Source organism: Siniperca chuatsi, linkage group LG16 (genome assembly GCF_020085105.1).
Source record: "Siniperca chuatsi isolate FFG_IHB_CAS linkage group LG16, ASM2008510v1, whole genome shotgun sequence".
In the NCBI taxonomy this organism is placed as follows: domain Eukaryota; kingdom Metazoa; phylum Chordata; class Actinopteri; order Centrarchiformes; family Sinipercidae; genus Siniperca; species Siniperca chuatsi.
Window position 1 is genome coordinate 27,097,911 of NC_058057.1, and position 16,596 is coordinate 27,114,506.

The window sequence follows — 16,596 nt, forward strand, 5'->3', positions numbered from 1 at the left end:
ACACTTGAACAACAATGAATCAAAGTGGGCAAAAAAAATGCAACAAAAATTTAATCGAAATGAATTAGAGCATAACTTTTTGCAAGGTTTGTTTTGTAGAGCTTTTAGTGATTGATGGTGTGACTATCATACTCAGGACTGCTGGATTACATAGTATACAATATAATCCATGAGGGTTATAATGTTCAGTTTTTGTTGAAACTCTTTCGGACAGGTGTTGCATCATACTGAGAGGTGTTTCTAATATTTTAAGGAGGTTCCTCTTGGCTAGGGGCTTTTTGGTTTATTGGTTTATTGCTAAGGTTCATAGTTATGTGCTTTGTATTTCAAGTACTTTTACACATCAAGTTATTAACCAACAATATAGAGGCTGTGTGTGTTTGGAAGTTAAATATATACAGTGGTCAGAATGAATCAGAGTAACAGTAATGACAGAGGCATGGACACGACCGTGGTTAGTGTTTCAGTTTCAGTAAGGTGTGCCAGCAATAAATGTGACTGCAAAGTGTGTGTCCAAAACCTTGAGCGTCCAAAACTGCCTTGAACATCAGTGGGAAACCTCTATAATGTGATACAGATGAGATATGAACAACACAACCATCTAGTGGCTGTAAGCTTGTACTGCATTCTGAACATAACAGACAGGTGTAAAACTCTTCACCTGGGGAGGAAAGCAGCTCCATCTAGTCATAGAAAAGGTTTCAGTCGTAGTCATCTGGACACTGTTTTCAGAATCAAGACGTTTCGGCTCCCATCCGGAAGTCATTCTCAATTGTGAAAAAATGGAACGGGTACTCAGAAATTTAAGCTACGCTGTGTTACATAAGCCCTGCCCTCAGGAAGGAGTCTACCTGAGTATCTGTTAATAACTAGTTTCACCTGAAACTGACCTAATTGTTTCCATGATGGCCCAGTAATCAGTAATCAGGCCTATTGTTTTCTGGCTGCACCTCCCTCATCACTGTTAAGTACCTGATTAGCATATGATTGGTGTGACCAAGGTGCCAATACACTGTGGTAAACTTTGGGCAGATTGAATCTCAGACCACCATTTCTGTTCAAAGAGGGGTTTTCTTTTTCCCCCAAAACTCAGGTAGACTTTTTCCTGAGGGCAGGGCTTGTGTAACACAGAGTAGCTTAAATTTCTGAGTTCCCGTTCCATTTTTTCACAATTGAGAATGACTTACGGATGGGAGGCGAAACATCTTGATTCTGAAAACAGTGTCCAGATGACTACAACTGAAACCTTTTCTACGATAGAACACTCCTGGACAAATGAGGGACTACACCGAGCTCCATCTAGTGCAGTTTTGTTGGACTGTATCAGAAATATATTTCCAAGCTTTTGACAGTCACCTTACACGAGCACTGAAAGTGTGAAGGCCCCATTGTAATTCAAGGAATCATCATCATCATAATAATCATCGTGGCCTGAGCAGTCCACTTCACGTCCACAGTGACGTGTTTTGCCAAACGAAGTTGATCAACATGAGTTCAGCCTACAGCTGTTAAAAGTTAGACGTTATTGTTAGTCTTCATTGTGAAATAGTTCTACATGTAAAAGAACGTACAATCCCCTCATGATCACTGAACTATATTGGCGACACTAATGTTTCCACATCAAATGTGTTGTTTTCACATACACGTGGTCAGTTAATGTGCCTTTCTGGTAATTGGCGTCGCAATCCACCATTTTAGTGACCGTCTTCCTCTGGTATAATACCTGTAGAGGCCATGAAATGTGTTGAGGCATATGCACATTGTTTCCTCCTCTGTGCACCAACTTGATTATCATCAAATTGAACATACACTGAGAAAACTTGTTATTGGTTGAACTGTGTGTTACTGTGCCATATACCCCATTAACTAGACCATCCATAAGATCCACATTTTTTGTCAACATTACTTGTAATTCCGCTGTAATCTGCCATGAATATATGCCAACAGTTTATGATCCTTCATGGATACCAACTATTAAAATATGTAAATTATTATATTTAGCACATAGCTTGGTCTTCACCCAAAGGTTGTTAAGGTAATCGATTATCTGTTCCAATTCTAAATGTGTTTTGAATAGTTGCTGCATGTAAATTGTATGCAGCAATCCTGGTAGGAGCAGTTAACAATTCACAAAATCACTTCAGGATGACGACAGACTGTTGACAGTCATCTTATTGCCTCATGCTGAATAGCCTTTAGTAAATGACTCTTTCCTGTCTCCGCACCACCTGTAACAAAAACATGGAATGGATCTGGATTTTTCCCTGTTAACTTCTCTAAACACCACTGTCTTATCTGATTAAAAAAACAAAAACAAAAAATAGACAGCTGCGTTTCAAATGTTTCCCGTCTTGGTGGTTTCAGCTGCACATCTACTCCATATGGCAGGAACAATTGCAAAATACTTTGATAAATTATTTTTCTGGACTCTGGACAGAAAAGCGCAGATAACGAACAACTGCAGGTTGTGTTCTAGTTCTTTTAGTAACAAAACCAAAATCATTGTTTAACTTAATCGTGTTCTTAGAATATCGCGTTTTGTTGTTTTGAAAGCAGCATCTTTTGGCTTCTTGTAACACTCCACAAAACTAGTCATGAACATGTCTTCTGTGGTAAGATCATGGTTGAGGCTCTGTGGCGCTGGGCAGCAGACTCCAACACGGGGTACCCCCTGAAAATAGCAAGGTGAGTCCCTTTGAAAGATGGCCACCGGACATCAGGGTAGCTCCTCAACTGGTCCACTGAAGGCTTTGAAGGGGAGCCAGGCGGCGAGCTAGCCGGCTCAGGGGTGGCATGCAAGCCGGAGGCTAACAATCCCAAGGATTGCAGAGTGGGAGGCAGGCCGGGGTGCGTGCTGGAGGCTGGCAGGCTGGAGGCGAGTGGGAATCAGGCCCATTGACAGAGCTGCATCCTTCTGCTCTATACTGGAGGCATTTTGGCAGTAGATCAGAAGGCACTAAATTGCATGTGTCACTGCCTTTGAAATGTAAGAAATGACATGTGCATGTGTAGTCCATATTCAAACTGAAAGTTCAGTCCATCAGTAACTGACTGCCCAGGCGAATTCTCCAACACATAAGTGTGGACGTGCCACTGATCAAGTTGTTGTCCCACAACGACGTGTACAACTTGTCACCTAAAACTAGAACCTTTTGAATGCCTTGAAAACAATTAACACCGTCATTTGGTTGCATTGCTGACCCTTGTCTTAAGTCAACATGACATCTTTGACTGTCTGTATTCACTTTACAAGCGTCAGTGCACCAGACACAGCTTGTACAACCGCCACTGTAGTGACAATCAGAAGCATCATTTGCTACCTTCTTTATATAGACTAATAACTATATTTCTGTTGATGCTCAAGCTAGTAAAAGTTACATTTCAGACAATTAGTTAAAGAAAATAAAATAAAAAAAACACAGAATTTTTTAATTGTCAAAAATTCACTTTATTGGAGTTGTCGCAATGCATTGTGATTCCTAGTTTAAAAGAGACAATGCAATTTTACTGGCATAGACACCAACCAATTGTTTTGTTTTGGCATTTTGCTTTACATAAGGCAAAACCTTTTACTCTTTATGGCACTGCTGTTAACACTAAATATTTCTAATCTCAGTGATTTAGACTTTATTATACTTCAGCCTTTCATTCCTTCTACCAGGCCAAACTAAATGTTCATTTAGACATTCAAACTGTAAAATACAGTTGGTTTATTTGTCCATCCTCATCTGGTAACATTGAATCTTGAGAAAATAACAGTGACAACACAGTTGCACCAGTTGGGACAAACTAAAGATTTTAACCTTTACGAAAGGCGCAAAGGCACAGTATGATTTCAGCTACGCACACACACATTATTCCCAAATAATACCACACACACACCTTCTAAACTTTAGCTAGCATTCTTGCCGTTCCTCTTCTTCTTTTTCTTCGGTGTTTGTTTCTTGGAGGAGTCGGCATTGGAGGAGGCAGTAATTTTAGTTGTGTTTTCGGATGGTGGAGCTGACTCTGACTTTGTTGGCGCTTCTTCTGGAACTTGCACTGGTTCAGCCTGGACCTTCTCGTCTCCCACTGGGACCACTGGTTTAACCTCACCAGCCTCGACCAAGATCTCAGTTTCTGCTGCTTCTGGTTTTGGGTCTGTTGGTTGATCAATCTTGACTTTCTCAGGCTCTGATGTCGGCACTGGTTCAGCAGGTTGCTGCTGGATCTCCTCATCTAGTTTAACGGGTTGCACCTCTTTGTCTTCGACCTGGGTTTGAACTGTTCGTGCTTCTGGTTTTGCGTCTGTTTCAGAAACGTTCTCCACAGGTGTCGGAGCTTCTGGTGTGGACACTGCTGGCTTTGGAACCTCCTCAACTTTATCTGGCTGTGGGAGAACCGATTCTGCTGCCTCTGATTTTACATCTACCATCTGCTCAGGGACTGAAACTACCTCCTCTTTGACCTGAGTTTTGGTTTTGAACTGGACAAACGCAGAAGCCACCGAGTCTTCTTCTGGGCCTAAATCACCATTATCCTCTTCCTCATTGTCGCTGGGTGTGGCCAACAGGGAGGCGGCAAACTCCTGCAGCTTGGCCTGCTCCTCCTTGAGACGGGTCATACCCACCGTTAATACCGGGTCCTCCTCCTGGAGCTCCTGGAGCTCCACAGGGGTCAGCAGGGCAGATTTTACAGCACCCTCTGCGTCAGGGATGTCATCGGGGTTAAAGCTGCCGAAGATCTTTGATGGGAGGTTGGAGTTAGCTTGGCGGACTTCCTTGATCTTGTCATAGAGGACTACCCTCTCTTCCTGTAGGACACGACACAGCTTCTCGAGCTTCTGGATCTTCAGGACGAACAGGTCGTACTCTTTGCTTTTCTCAGTTCTCTGGAACAGAAGGAGGAGGGATGGAGAAAACAGAAGCACAGAAAGTGATGTACAATGAGAATAAAACTAGAAAGTGAGTAAGTAGTGTTTGGTATTTGGCTTTCCAATACGGTAATGCAATTCTCTAATCCTCTCCAAAAACAAACAGGACGTACTGTACTTTCAAAAACTATGCTCTCCATTTCGAAATATTCATAATTTTTTTCAAAGAACTTCCTTTTCTCTGTCTAAATGCATCAATTCACATCATAGATGAAATTTTTATACTTTATATTTTGTGCTATTTAGGATGAATTATTCTGCAAAAGGGCGGTATAAATAATCACTTTGCTGATTTGAATCTTTTTGTTAAGTTCAGTTCAAAGATTCGCCGTCTATGTTGTTCATTCACTTTTTACCTAAGCTAAGTGATCGCATCACTGTTCAAATGTACAAAAGTAAATGAACACATCTGGGGTCTATCAAGACTCAACAAAACCCCCAAAAGGTAAACAGGAATTTCAGCAACATACCTCTTCCATCATGTCAGTCAGAGCCTTGTTGCAGTTCTCAAACCTTGTCTTCCACAGATTTGACTCTTTCTCCATTTTCTTCATCTTGTCTGACATCTAAAAGGGGAAGAGTTTAAAATTACACGTCTAAAAATCCTTTTGTTAACATTTACAAAGTCAGACAAATGGTTGCTGTACAAACTAGAAACATGGATAGGCTCAAAATAAGATCCTAAGATTACAGAATCCCTTTTTTAAGAGTACTAGTGAAGACAACAAGACACTATAAATACACAACTCAGTATCACGGCAGTTTGTGAAATAGTCCCGAAATTTATTCTATAGATATGTGTACATGGACACAAATTGTCCTTTTTTTTATGACACTCAGAGCAACAAAGTCTGCGTATGGAGGAGGTTGGGGTGGATGGATGGGTGAAACACAGGACTTTAGCACTTCAACGTTGATTGTTTTAAGGAAGTATTTATTCTAACCCAAAATGATCTTTTCCCAAACCTAACCAAGCAGTTTTGGTGCCTAAACCTAAATTCCATGTGTCCATGTACACGAATCCTATAGATTAAATGTTGTGTTAACTTTTACATACTTAGATCTCTATAAGGCACCTAACAGCCTCATTCACACCAACAAGGCTTCATACAGCGGCCACCACCTACATTATCCATCTCCTTTTTGAAGCGGACGTAGATTTCGTTGCTTTTGGCCAGTGTTGCCTGAAACTCGTCAAACTTCTGAGCGTAGAGGGCCAGCTGTGGACAGAGGAAGACAACTGGAAAATCAGGTTGGTTTCGGGGAGGACATATCAAAATTTTGAATGCAGGACTTTTACTGAGTAACAGAGTATTTTTACGCTGTGGTATTCCTACTTTTACTTAAGTAAAAGTTCTGAGTAGTTCTTCCACCGCTGTTCTTGTGGCCTGAATTGACTTAATATTAAGTTATTTTTGTGAAATTAAAAGATGCTATACTAATAATGACTGGTGTGATGAATTACATATTGCATCAGTCATTAATTATGAGCCATACACACTGCTAGAGGCCATTAATCATTCACACTTGCATGATTTTGCATTCAGCATCACAAATTAGGGAATCCAAATTAATATTCACTTCAAACTCTCAGGAACACAGCGGTCGTTACAAAAATTAACTTAAAAAATATTTGCAGAAGGAAAGAGAGGAACGTTGCTGCTGGATCGTCTGTAAATCAATATTTAGTCCTAATACAACATTAAAGGGACACTTCACCTCAAAATCAAACATACATATTTCCCCTCTCACCTGTAGAGCTATTTATCCATCTAGATTGCTTTGGCGTGAGTTGCCGAGTTTTGGAGACATCGGCTGTAGAGATGTCTGACTTTATTTGGATCTAATGGGACTGTATTCACAGAGGTGAACAAACGTCAGTTACACGTTGGTTAAACTGGGCTGTAGCTCGAACGTTTGTCTACTGATTCAGAACACTTTTGACCGGTTAACATTCATTATCTGGCTGGGAAAGTACTTAAAATAACTCAAAATTAACTTTCAAGTCCTTGAGTGCAAGTCCAAGTCACATGCCCGAGCAAAATGCAAGTCCAGATGCAAGTCATTCAGATATCTGAATGTTAAAATGACATGTCGTTTGAACATTTTGCCTGGCGAAAACATGAGACTGAAATGTTTTTTCTTTCAAATCTCAAGTCAAATGTCTTTAGGTAGTCAAGTCTCTCAGTCAAGTCTCAGTCCTTCGTTTGCGTCTAACTTGAGTCCTGAGTCTTCAGGTCTAGAACCAACCCTAACACTGAGACTCTGTTTCCTGTTCTTTTATTAACGATGTCCATCTGTAAATGAATAATATGTAGGTTCACATTATATTTGAATTGGAGAGTTCAAAGCTAAGTTTTTGACTTTTGAGCATTTGGATGTGTGAAATACTTTGGTTGGCTTTAGAAATGAATGCTCATACTTCAATCACGAACAGCAGAAAACGTGAGTATTTAGGGTTTTTGAATAAAGAGAGGGATAAAGAGTGTCTGTTATTATTGCTGTTGGATTTTTTTCAGATATCATTTTTCAATGCTTTCAGCACCACAAATGCAATACCATTCACCTCCATTGTATTGAGGTGGATGCAAAAATCTCAGAGACAGATATTTCAAAACCTGAATAAATAAAACCAAAACTATGTCATCTGTACTTTAACATTTCTAATTTTAAGATTGGGATTTAAGGAGGAAAAGTGAGTTTTTAATGCCAGAAATAGTTGTCAAAGAAGTTATCACTGAATCATTAATTGGTATTGATTAATAACCCAGCGATTTATTCCCAGCGGTGTGGAGAAGACTTTGTTTCTGTGTTTAGTAACCATGGTAACATCCATCTCAGTTTTCTAAGATACAAATCTGCCCTGCTGCTGCTACCAGGTGTGTGCTGCCTGTCCTCGTTGTCAGCATGTTAGTTTTGTCAGTGAATATTCACCTGTGTCTGCATGACAGTCCCCTGCTCTCTGAGTGTCTGAGCCTGCAGTTTCCACTCAGCAGCCTGAACCAGTAACTAGTTAGAAGAGAACAGACGGAGACACATTACAGATGTTTCTTTACCTTCTTCTTCATGGCCAGCTCCTGCTCCTTCATAGCGAAGCATTTCTTTGTTTTGTCAATAGCCTCCCTAAGCAACTACGGCAACAGAGACAATACACAGTCAATCTGGGTGGCCTTCATACATTAAGGATGACTAGTGTGTTATTGGTTATAAAATAAGATGAATAGTATAAAATTAATCAAGTTCAAATTATTGCTCTAATTCTTACAAAGTTCACAGTCAATTGAGTTTAAGGCACATTTCTGAAATACAATAAAAACAAATGAAGACAACAAATATCAAATGACATTAAATGGCAGTAGCAGCAGAAAAAGAAAACAAACTGACATTTGAAATCTAATAACAGAAATTGTTGCAAAATAATGTGACACACAGCTGATACACTGTTGCATAACTGATAGTGACAACCTAAATGATATTAAATGATAACTGCTGCATTAAGGCATGTAATGGCACACTGTATTTTGGGTTACAAGATGTCAGTTTATGTCAAACTGATCCAAGAAGAATAATGAAATGTTTAAAAATGAGAAAAAAATCCTCTCAAGGTTATTAGTTTTCAAAAAAACATTTGAAAACATCTCTAAAATGTGGAGGATATAATCTGAACAAAGATTATCGTAGCATCTAACAAGTCTACCAGTCAATCCTCTCTTATAAAATTTATTTATAAGGTACCTGTTATTTTGTCATTTCTGTCAGGATGTACGACCCAGTGCATCTTTATTATTTCCAGAGCAGTCTGGGTGACAGTAACATCCAGCTCAGAGCCAGCACAGCCGCAGTGCAGGATGAGGTCACATGCAGCTCCTGCTATCACTGAATTATTACCGCTAAAAGTCGCTTTGTCCAAACGAGGCGTCTAATAGTTTCCAGGAAGTCTCAGTTTGTTGAAACTCACATATTCTTTCTCTCGCTTGTGTTTCTCCTCGGCTTCGTTCAGCAGAGCGTTGGCCTGCTGCAGTTTGGCCTCAGTCAGTTTGTTCTGCAGGTCGCGCCGCTGGTTGATCTTCTCCAAACTCTGCAGAGAGAGGAAGAGCGCCTTTATTTTCTTTATCGATTAATCTATCGATAATTTTCTTGATTGATTGATTGGTTCATAAAATGTCAGAAAATAGTAAAAAATACTGAACACAATTCCCTAAAGCCCAAGTTAACATATTAAAATCGCTTGTTTTGTTCAGCCAACAATCCAAAATCCAAAATATTCAGTTTATTGTCATGGAAGATACAATACAACCAGCAAATATTCGCATTTGTTTAATCGATTATCAAAATAGTTGCTGATTAATTCAACTAATCCACTAATTGGCTCATTGTTTTAGCTCTAGGATTTAGAGTTTAAAGTTTGCTTATTGTGCATCACTGCTGCTATAGATACTCCAGTATTTAATGCGAATATTGTACACATAGTATTCACTATATTCAGTATTTCAGTACCACATTCTAATAAGGCATACTTATATATATATATAAGTATAACAAACTGTACAGTGTTAAAAGATCATTTATGTGCTGTGTAGTTCGGTAAGCTGATCTTGTTATAAATGTTATTAAGTCATTGATGAAGGGCTCTTCTTCCTCTGAATTATTTAGAAATTGATTCTCTGAAACAGTTTTCCAGAAGGTAAGTGGAAACCCAAAAGTGGCTCTTATTGAAGGCTTATTATGATCTATAAAGACTGAATACTTTGACCTTTGACCTTTACCCCCCCCCCTTACCTCCTCCCTCATCTCGCACTGGTTCATGAGACTCTCCAGTTTGTCAGTCAGGTTGCTGTTTTCGTGGCACAGCTTGTCGTTTCGGGCGCTGTGCTGCTCGATCTGAGCCTGGATTTCAGTCAGCATCATCTGGAAGTGGCTGGTCATCTCCTTCCTCTTCTCCTCATCCTCCCGGCAGCGCTGAAAGGCCTCCTCCTGGAGGGGGGAGGAGGCAGGAGAGGGACAGAGAGGGATGACTGGATGTCAGATTGGCCTGCAGAACGTTTTCTTCCTCGTTTTTAATAAAATTAATTAAATCAGCATTTCAATACAGCTATCATTAGTCTGTCGGTCCCAAATATGTAAAATAACTTACATTAATAACACATTGCTGCACATACAGTAGCTACCCAGACACACACTCCCAGCTGCACCTACATACCCTCAGTGTGTTGTAGTGTCCCTGCAGCTCTCTGCACAGACTCTCCAGTTTGCTACGAGCTGTGACGCTGCTGCGACTCTCCGCCTGCAGCTGCTGCCGCTCATCCAGCACGACGGACAACCTCTGCTGCAGAACACACAGCTTCTTCTCATCACAGCGCCGCAAGGCTGCCTGCACACACACACACACACACACACACACAGGTGGAAGGTGAGAGGCCTGTTTTTGCTGTGTTATGGTTGTAATTATTATACATGATAACTATTATACGAATTGAACGAAAGACACTTAGGCAGTGTCTGAAAGTGAGTGCGTAGTTTTCTGTGTTTTCTCATCATTTTCATTGTAAATGGCTCAAGACAAACAAATCTCACCAGTTCAGCATATTTCCTGAGCAGATCTTCCAGTTTCTTCTCTGGAGAGGAGAGCTTGTTCAGACTCTGCATGATGAGAGAGACCTCTGTGCAGAGACAAACACAAAGAAGTGGAACTGGAAGTTAAAATCAAAAATCAGAAGTAAAAATTTTGCTTTCTTTAAATTCTCTGCTGCGTAAACTGTCCATGTAGCAACTGTCAAGAGAATAAATAACTGCTTGCTATAGAGAATGAAATGTTTTCAGCTTGTTAACTTTATTTATTTATTTAAGCTTTCATATATTGTGATAGACAGGATTTTACTTTTTACAGTAGGCCTACCTGAATCACTGAGTATTTCTCACTTCCTCGCTATATTTGGTATTAGTAACTAGTTGTTTCACTCCATGTACCTGCATAATTACTTTTTTGAGATTATTTTCATGAGAAAATGGATGTTGGTTGTTCAAAATCAAATGCCTAAAATGACCTACAATTGCCAGATGTGCAATACTAAGTCAAAGGAATGTCCCTTTAACCATAATCAAACACTCTTATGAATAGTTTTTGTATCTGTCATTTGTAACAGCTTTGGAGGGCACTGACAAATAATAACATCCTGCTGATAGCATCACTTTTATAGCATCTTGCTGCCTCACCTGTCTCCATGGCAACTGTGACGTCATCTTTTGCCTCCTCCTTCATCTTTTCAGTCTCTGCCTCCACCACACTCTGACACATTCAAAACGATACAGAACTTTGTTTACATGTACATTCCCACACATCAGCAGAAGTTTGAAATTAAATTACATGTTGTTTTTATGTGTAAATCAGTTTGACGTCACCTGACACCTACCTGTTTGTGCAGGAGGCTGGCTGCAGAGCCGTAGGTGCTGATGATGTCCTCCAGCCGTCTGCTGACCTCCTCCATGGGGTCGAAGAAGTCGGAGGAGGAGCTGCAGGCTGCAGGAGGAGCTGCCACCTCACCTTCAGTGTTCTCAGCGTCCGGAGAGGAGGACGCCACATCAGGCTGGGGGGACACCATCACCTCAGCTGCTTTCACTGACGTCTCCATCCTCAGTGTTCTGGGATCGATGGACAGAGAGAGAACATTTATTTAGGAGTCATTCCTCCATGTGTGCAGTCTGAATGTATTTGTTGCTAGCACATAAAGAATTTCATAGACAAACGGGCACAATTTGCAAGCTAAATAAAACATAACTCTAAGACACTGTGAGTGTTTCAAGCTTCAGCAGGTCAAAAGAAAAACGACTTTAATTTGACACTTGTCATACAATTTTGATTGTGGTTTTGCTCAGGTAACTATATCACTACACCTGCTACTAGTTTAGGATGGCTTCTGAAAGGTGGTCATTTGGATCTGGTTCCAAGTTGTTGGTTGGTTGTTTTTATTTGTTTAGATCTGAGTCTAAAAAAATCTATTATTGAATATTTGATGTACTCTTTTTTTTTATAAAAAAGAAATGTACAAAACATTCAGGAAGTCATTTAACTACAAGGCAAATATGTAATATTTAAGGAAGGACGTTCATTTTATTTCTTTAAATCTCAATTGAGTTCAGCTTTCCTTCAGGTTAGTTATTAAATATGTTTTTTGTATATCTTTATTTAAAACTATTTTGTATGTATTGTTTTGGTTGTATTGATTGAAACAATGCATACTGACTGACTGATTAAATACAATGCAATTGAATCCCAACCACACAGCATATACTTTCCAGCACTCATTTAATCCCATTCAGTGACATGAAACATGGTCAAAAAATGTATTCAACCAGTAAACTAATTCCGTGTTATCTTATTATTTAAAAAAATATCTGTCAGCTAAATCCACATTTCGTTTTAATCTTTTAATTCAGCCTAATAAAGCTGTGGGTTTGATGTGACAGATCACAGCAGTGTGTCAACATGTCTGTCATGTTATTACTGGAACATGGATTTAAATGTAGGAAGATGATAAGCCTCTAAACTCCTGCGGCGCCTCCCGCCTCCCAACAGCCTCTCTGATTTTATGTACACAGCTTCTCTGGGTCAAAGTAAGCTCACACATGTTCAAACAACAAATCTGATTGGCTGGTAAAATGGTGTCTATTTTTTTAATCATAGCTACTTTGATATGAGTCCATACAAAGTAAGTTTATGACCAAGGCTCAATCCTTGGTCCTCTTCTATGTAACATTTACATGCTTCCATTAGGCCACATTATACAAAACAATAACATCAACTATTATGCAGAGGACACCCGTGTTTATCTTGCTCTGTCACCGAGCACCTACAGCCCAGAGATTCTCTCTGCAAGTGCATTGATCAAAGACATGAATGAATGTGTGTGAACTTCTCCAGTTAATGCAGACAAAACTGAGAAAATCATCTTTGGTGCAAAAGAAGGAAGATGAAAGGTAGCGCTCATCGCGACTCTGTCTCTGAAAACCAAAACCAAAGTCAGAAATCTTGGCGTAATCTTGGACTCAAGAGTTAAACTTTAACAGTCAAATCAATTACAAAGTCTGCGTTCTACCCTCAGAGGATTCATGTACAGGCAGGACTTGGAGAAGTAATCCATGCTTTAATTTCCAGCAGGTTAGATTACTGTAATGGTCTTCTCTCAGGTCTCCCCAAAAAAATCTTCAAGACAACTTCAGCTCATTCAAAAAGCTGTTGCTAGAGTCCAAACAAAGACCAAGAAAACTGAACACATCACACCAGATCTCTTCACTCGCTTCCAGTGTGTCAGCGAACAGAGTTTGAAGCTTTGCTGCTTGTCTATAAGTCTCTCAATGGACTGTCTTTTACCATGTGAACCCTCTCATATCATCATGTAGAGGGCTGCTAACTGTTACCGGAGTGCAAACTGAACATGGAGAAGTTACTGTGCACCACAGAGCTGGAACAAACCTACAGAGGATATTAGACATGCACTAACTTTGACTACTTTTAAAATCTATGTTGAAATCTTTACTGTTCTGCACTGCCTTTGACTGAACCTTAAGTACCATCTTACCCTCCTATCCTGTATTTATATCTCTGTTCTTAACTTTTTCATTTCTTTTAAAAAGGCTTTTATTTTTGAATTGCCTTTGTGTATGAAATGTGCAATACAAATAAACTTGCCTTGCCTTACCTATGAAGCTATATTCCCCACCAAAGACAAATATAATGACTTTTATATACATGATTATTTGTGCAAACACGATGACTGTACCTTTATTTACACATGAGATAAAGGTTGCTGTATGGAATCATGGCTAGTAAATGTATGTAAGGTGCCAACATTTTAATCAGCACCTAAATATCTTAGTATCTACTGGCCAGATTATGGTCCCCAGAGCATGAATCCTGACAACACTTTAAACCAGATATCTCAAAAACTAATAGCCAGGTTTCCATGAAATTTACTGTAGATATTTCTGAGCCTATAGAGGATGAATCCCAGTGATTTTGGTGACTCCCCTGACCTTTTGTCTAGCACCACTCTATGGCCAAAATGTTAGCTACAAATATCAAAATTATCAAAATTTCCAAATCAAATTCATGCTCCCAAGAAGATAAACCCTTTTCATTTTAGTAATCCAGTGAACTTTTCTCTTGCACCACCTTTGGGAGAAACTTTACATTTTTAGTCCCACTATTGTACATATTATATATTGTATATATTTTTTTATACTGATGACACTTTGGTCACATTCTGCCTCTCGGTCCCTCCCTCCAGCCACATTTCCACTTCCCCAGACTGGCCCCTTCATTACCATTCTCTACCTGTCCACCAGATGGCCTCAGACTTTTTCCACTACTTTTCTCAGTCACCTGACTCTCTCAGTCACCTGCTCACCTGTTTCCACTTTCCCTCATCAGCCCTGCCTGTAGATGTACCATCCCCTTCTACCCAGTCAGTTGCCAGGTTGTCTTTGTTGCTTTGTTTTAATTCCCCCGAGCCTCTGATACCTGCACCCTGTTACCTGGAACCGGTACCTACCTGCCTGCTTGGACTTCTCCCTGCCCCATTCCCGCAATCCCCTGGACTCTGCTGCCTCGCTCTAACCCCTGTGAGCTCTTTCATATCATGGAGTGTAATGATGTTATAGCTTCTAATGGGGCTTTAGACATTTAATCTGGTTTTTCACGTCTGTGTGTGTTTGTCTTTGTGTGAATATTCAGTATCCAGTGTCCAGTGTATCCAGTCGCTGTTTATCCTCTCGGCTCTGTCGCAACATGACTGCTGCCACCGTTATTGTATCTGGTAAGTTAAAATTAGCCGTCTGAGCCAGCCATCCCCCACTTTGTCATACACACACACTCATCAACAAACACACTCCAGACCACACCTGTTATAGTCTCATCTATTCTGAGAGAGTCCAAATATGGTCAACCTGCCACACACACATACTGTATACACACACAGCCTACTATACGAAATGTGGATATTTGTGTGTTTTATGTAAGTCCAGTTACTTTGTTTGTTTACCTGCTTCATGTCATACCCACCCCCAAAATCCTGCTGTAATGACCCCCCCAAAGCAAAATCATGCTCCACCCACTAAGTTGCACAACCAGTCACAGTCCCTCCCCCTGAATTTCAACCAAGTGAAAATAAACAACTTGTCATAATATTTTAACCTGATGAAAATATACTCCAAATGTGTGTTCAAACCCTAAATTCTAACCAGCAGGAGGTGGACAATTTTTTTATTTTTTTTGCTGAAATAGCTAAACATACAATGAGAACGGTAATTAATTCATCACTCAGAAGGTGGAATCAAGAAAAACTGTTGACTGACTGTTACTGTTTGTAAAACCAGGAAATTAATGTTTTTAACCACTAACAGCACAAAAACAGGCAAAAAAAAGGCCCAAAATCTTGAAGTGGCGAAGTTTTTGGTCTCATCATGCCACAATCCACTACATACATCATCAAATTTAGAAAAATATAGTCTTTAAATGCAAGTATTATCATTCCGCTAATATATAACATTATAGTGTGACGCTGAAGTGAGGACAGATTATTTCACAGTGACTTCATGGAATATTTACAGACACTGACAAAGCAATTTATAGTGCCATGGCAGCCATTATGGAATCCTTCCATGTGTTTTTCTTGTCTTAGTACAGTATAGTAATATTATACAGTAAACCAGATTAGTAGAGTAGCATAAAAGTATCCCTAAATCAAATAGCAGGCCATTTTAATGCCTCTAAGGAAGAAAAATGTATTTTTTCCAAACAAATCTCAAGGAAGAAGCACAAAAGTAACAAACAATGACACTTCTGTTGTTGAATTTCAGCTAAAACACATGAATACAAACATGAACAGACAGTTTACTGAAACCAGAGATTTCTAAAGGGGTCGAGAATGAAGAGTCTTACCGGGATCAGTGGAGTGAAGGGGAGGAGGTGAAGAAGTGACAGAGAGAGGCAGAGGAAGGAGAGGAGGAGGAGGAGGAGGAGGGTCCTGCTGTCTGGCCGAACGACAGCTGACACCCAAAATAACCTGAGAGGCTCAGCTCCCACTCTGAGGCTACAGGGCCACATGAGTGTGTTCTGACAGCGAATAAAGGGGGGCGGGCTTTGCTTGAGGAAAGCTTCCTGCCTTCTGAAAAATTCTTGTTTTAATGAGCTGCAGCACAAACTGACCTCATCTTATCTACACTTATATCTGACAAGCTTGCAAAGTATAAACCATGACGGCCCCTCAGGTCCCCTGGCACGAGGCTTTTAGTTGTTCCAAAGTGCAGGACAACAACATTTGATGAGGCAGCGTTTTAGTTTTTAGGCTCTGAGCTGCTGGAACAGCATGAGGAGGATCTGAAAGTGTTTAGCTTTTTAAACCTTTTTAGCTTCAGGTTTTAAAATGGTTTATTGCCTCTCATTTACTTTTTATTGTCTTGTATCTATTTAATTGTTTCATTATCTAACTTTCTCTTTAGTTTATTTGACACAATGAGAGAGAGAACCCCAGGTCACGCACATCTGCAAAATGTCAAGGAGAACACAATAAAGTCCATGACGTGTTTCCATTGTGGTCGTTGCTATAACGACAGCCTTTATGCAGGAGTCCAGGTGCGACTTCATAGTACCGCATCACATCCACACAATAGATACTAGGCATATACTT

General features: G+C 39.9%; 1 protein-coding gene across 2 annotated transcripts; it reads right to left on the reverse strand.

Moving 5' to 3' along the window:
• Nucleotides 1-3,424: 3,424 nt before the first annotated feature.
• Nucleotides 3,425-16,004, reverse strand: txlnba (taxilin beta a). 2 transcript variants are annotated; one of them, XM_044169736.1, is made up of 11 exons: nt 15,849-16,004; nt 11,323-11,551; nt 11,126-11,198; nt 10,487-10,572; nt 10,113-10,283; nt 9,692-9,886; nt 8,871-8,990; nt 7,847-7,921; nt 6,040-6,132; nt 5,383-5,478; nt 3,425-4,870 (listed from the first exon to the last, which is right to left on the reverse strand). In XM_044169736.1, exons 2-11 carry the CDS (start codon nt 11,539-11,541, stop codon nt 3,893-3,895), a joined length of 2,106 nt encoding a protein of 701 aa, XP_044025671.1. In that variant the 5' UTR covers nt 11,542-11,551; nt 15,849-16,004; the 3' UTR covers nt 3,425-3,892. The 2 variants fall into 2 exon arrangements, with proteins under 2 accessions (XP_044025671.1, XP_044025670.1); XM_044169735.1 differs by lacking the exon at nt 7,847-7,921 and adding an exon at nt 7,969-8,043.
• Between the last annotated feature and the right edge of the window lie 592 nt (nt 16,005-16,596).

Coding starts and splice junctions, on each gene's coding strand:
- txlnba (XM_044169736.1), bottom strand. CDS start 11,541: ATGGAGACGTCAGTGAAAGCAGCTGAGGTGATGGTGTCCCCCCAGCCT. Junction 8,991..9,691: donor AGTGCGAGATGAGGGAGGAG/GTAAGGGGGGGG, acceptor CTCTCTCTGCAG/AGTTTGGAGAAGATCAACCA. Junction 6,133..7,846: donor GGACTGTCATGCAGACACAG/GTGAATATTCAC, acceptor CTCTGTCCACAG/CTGGCCCTCTACGCTCAGAA.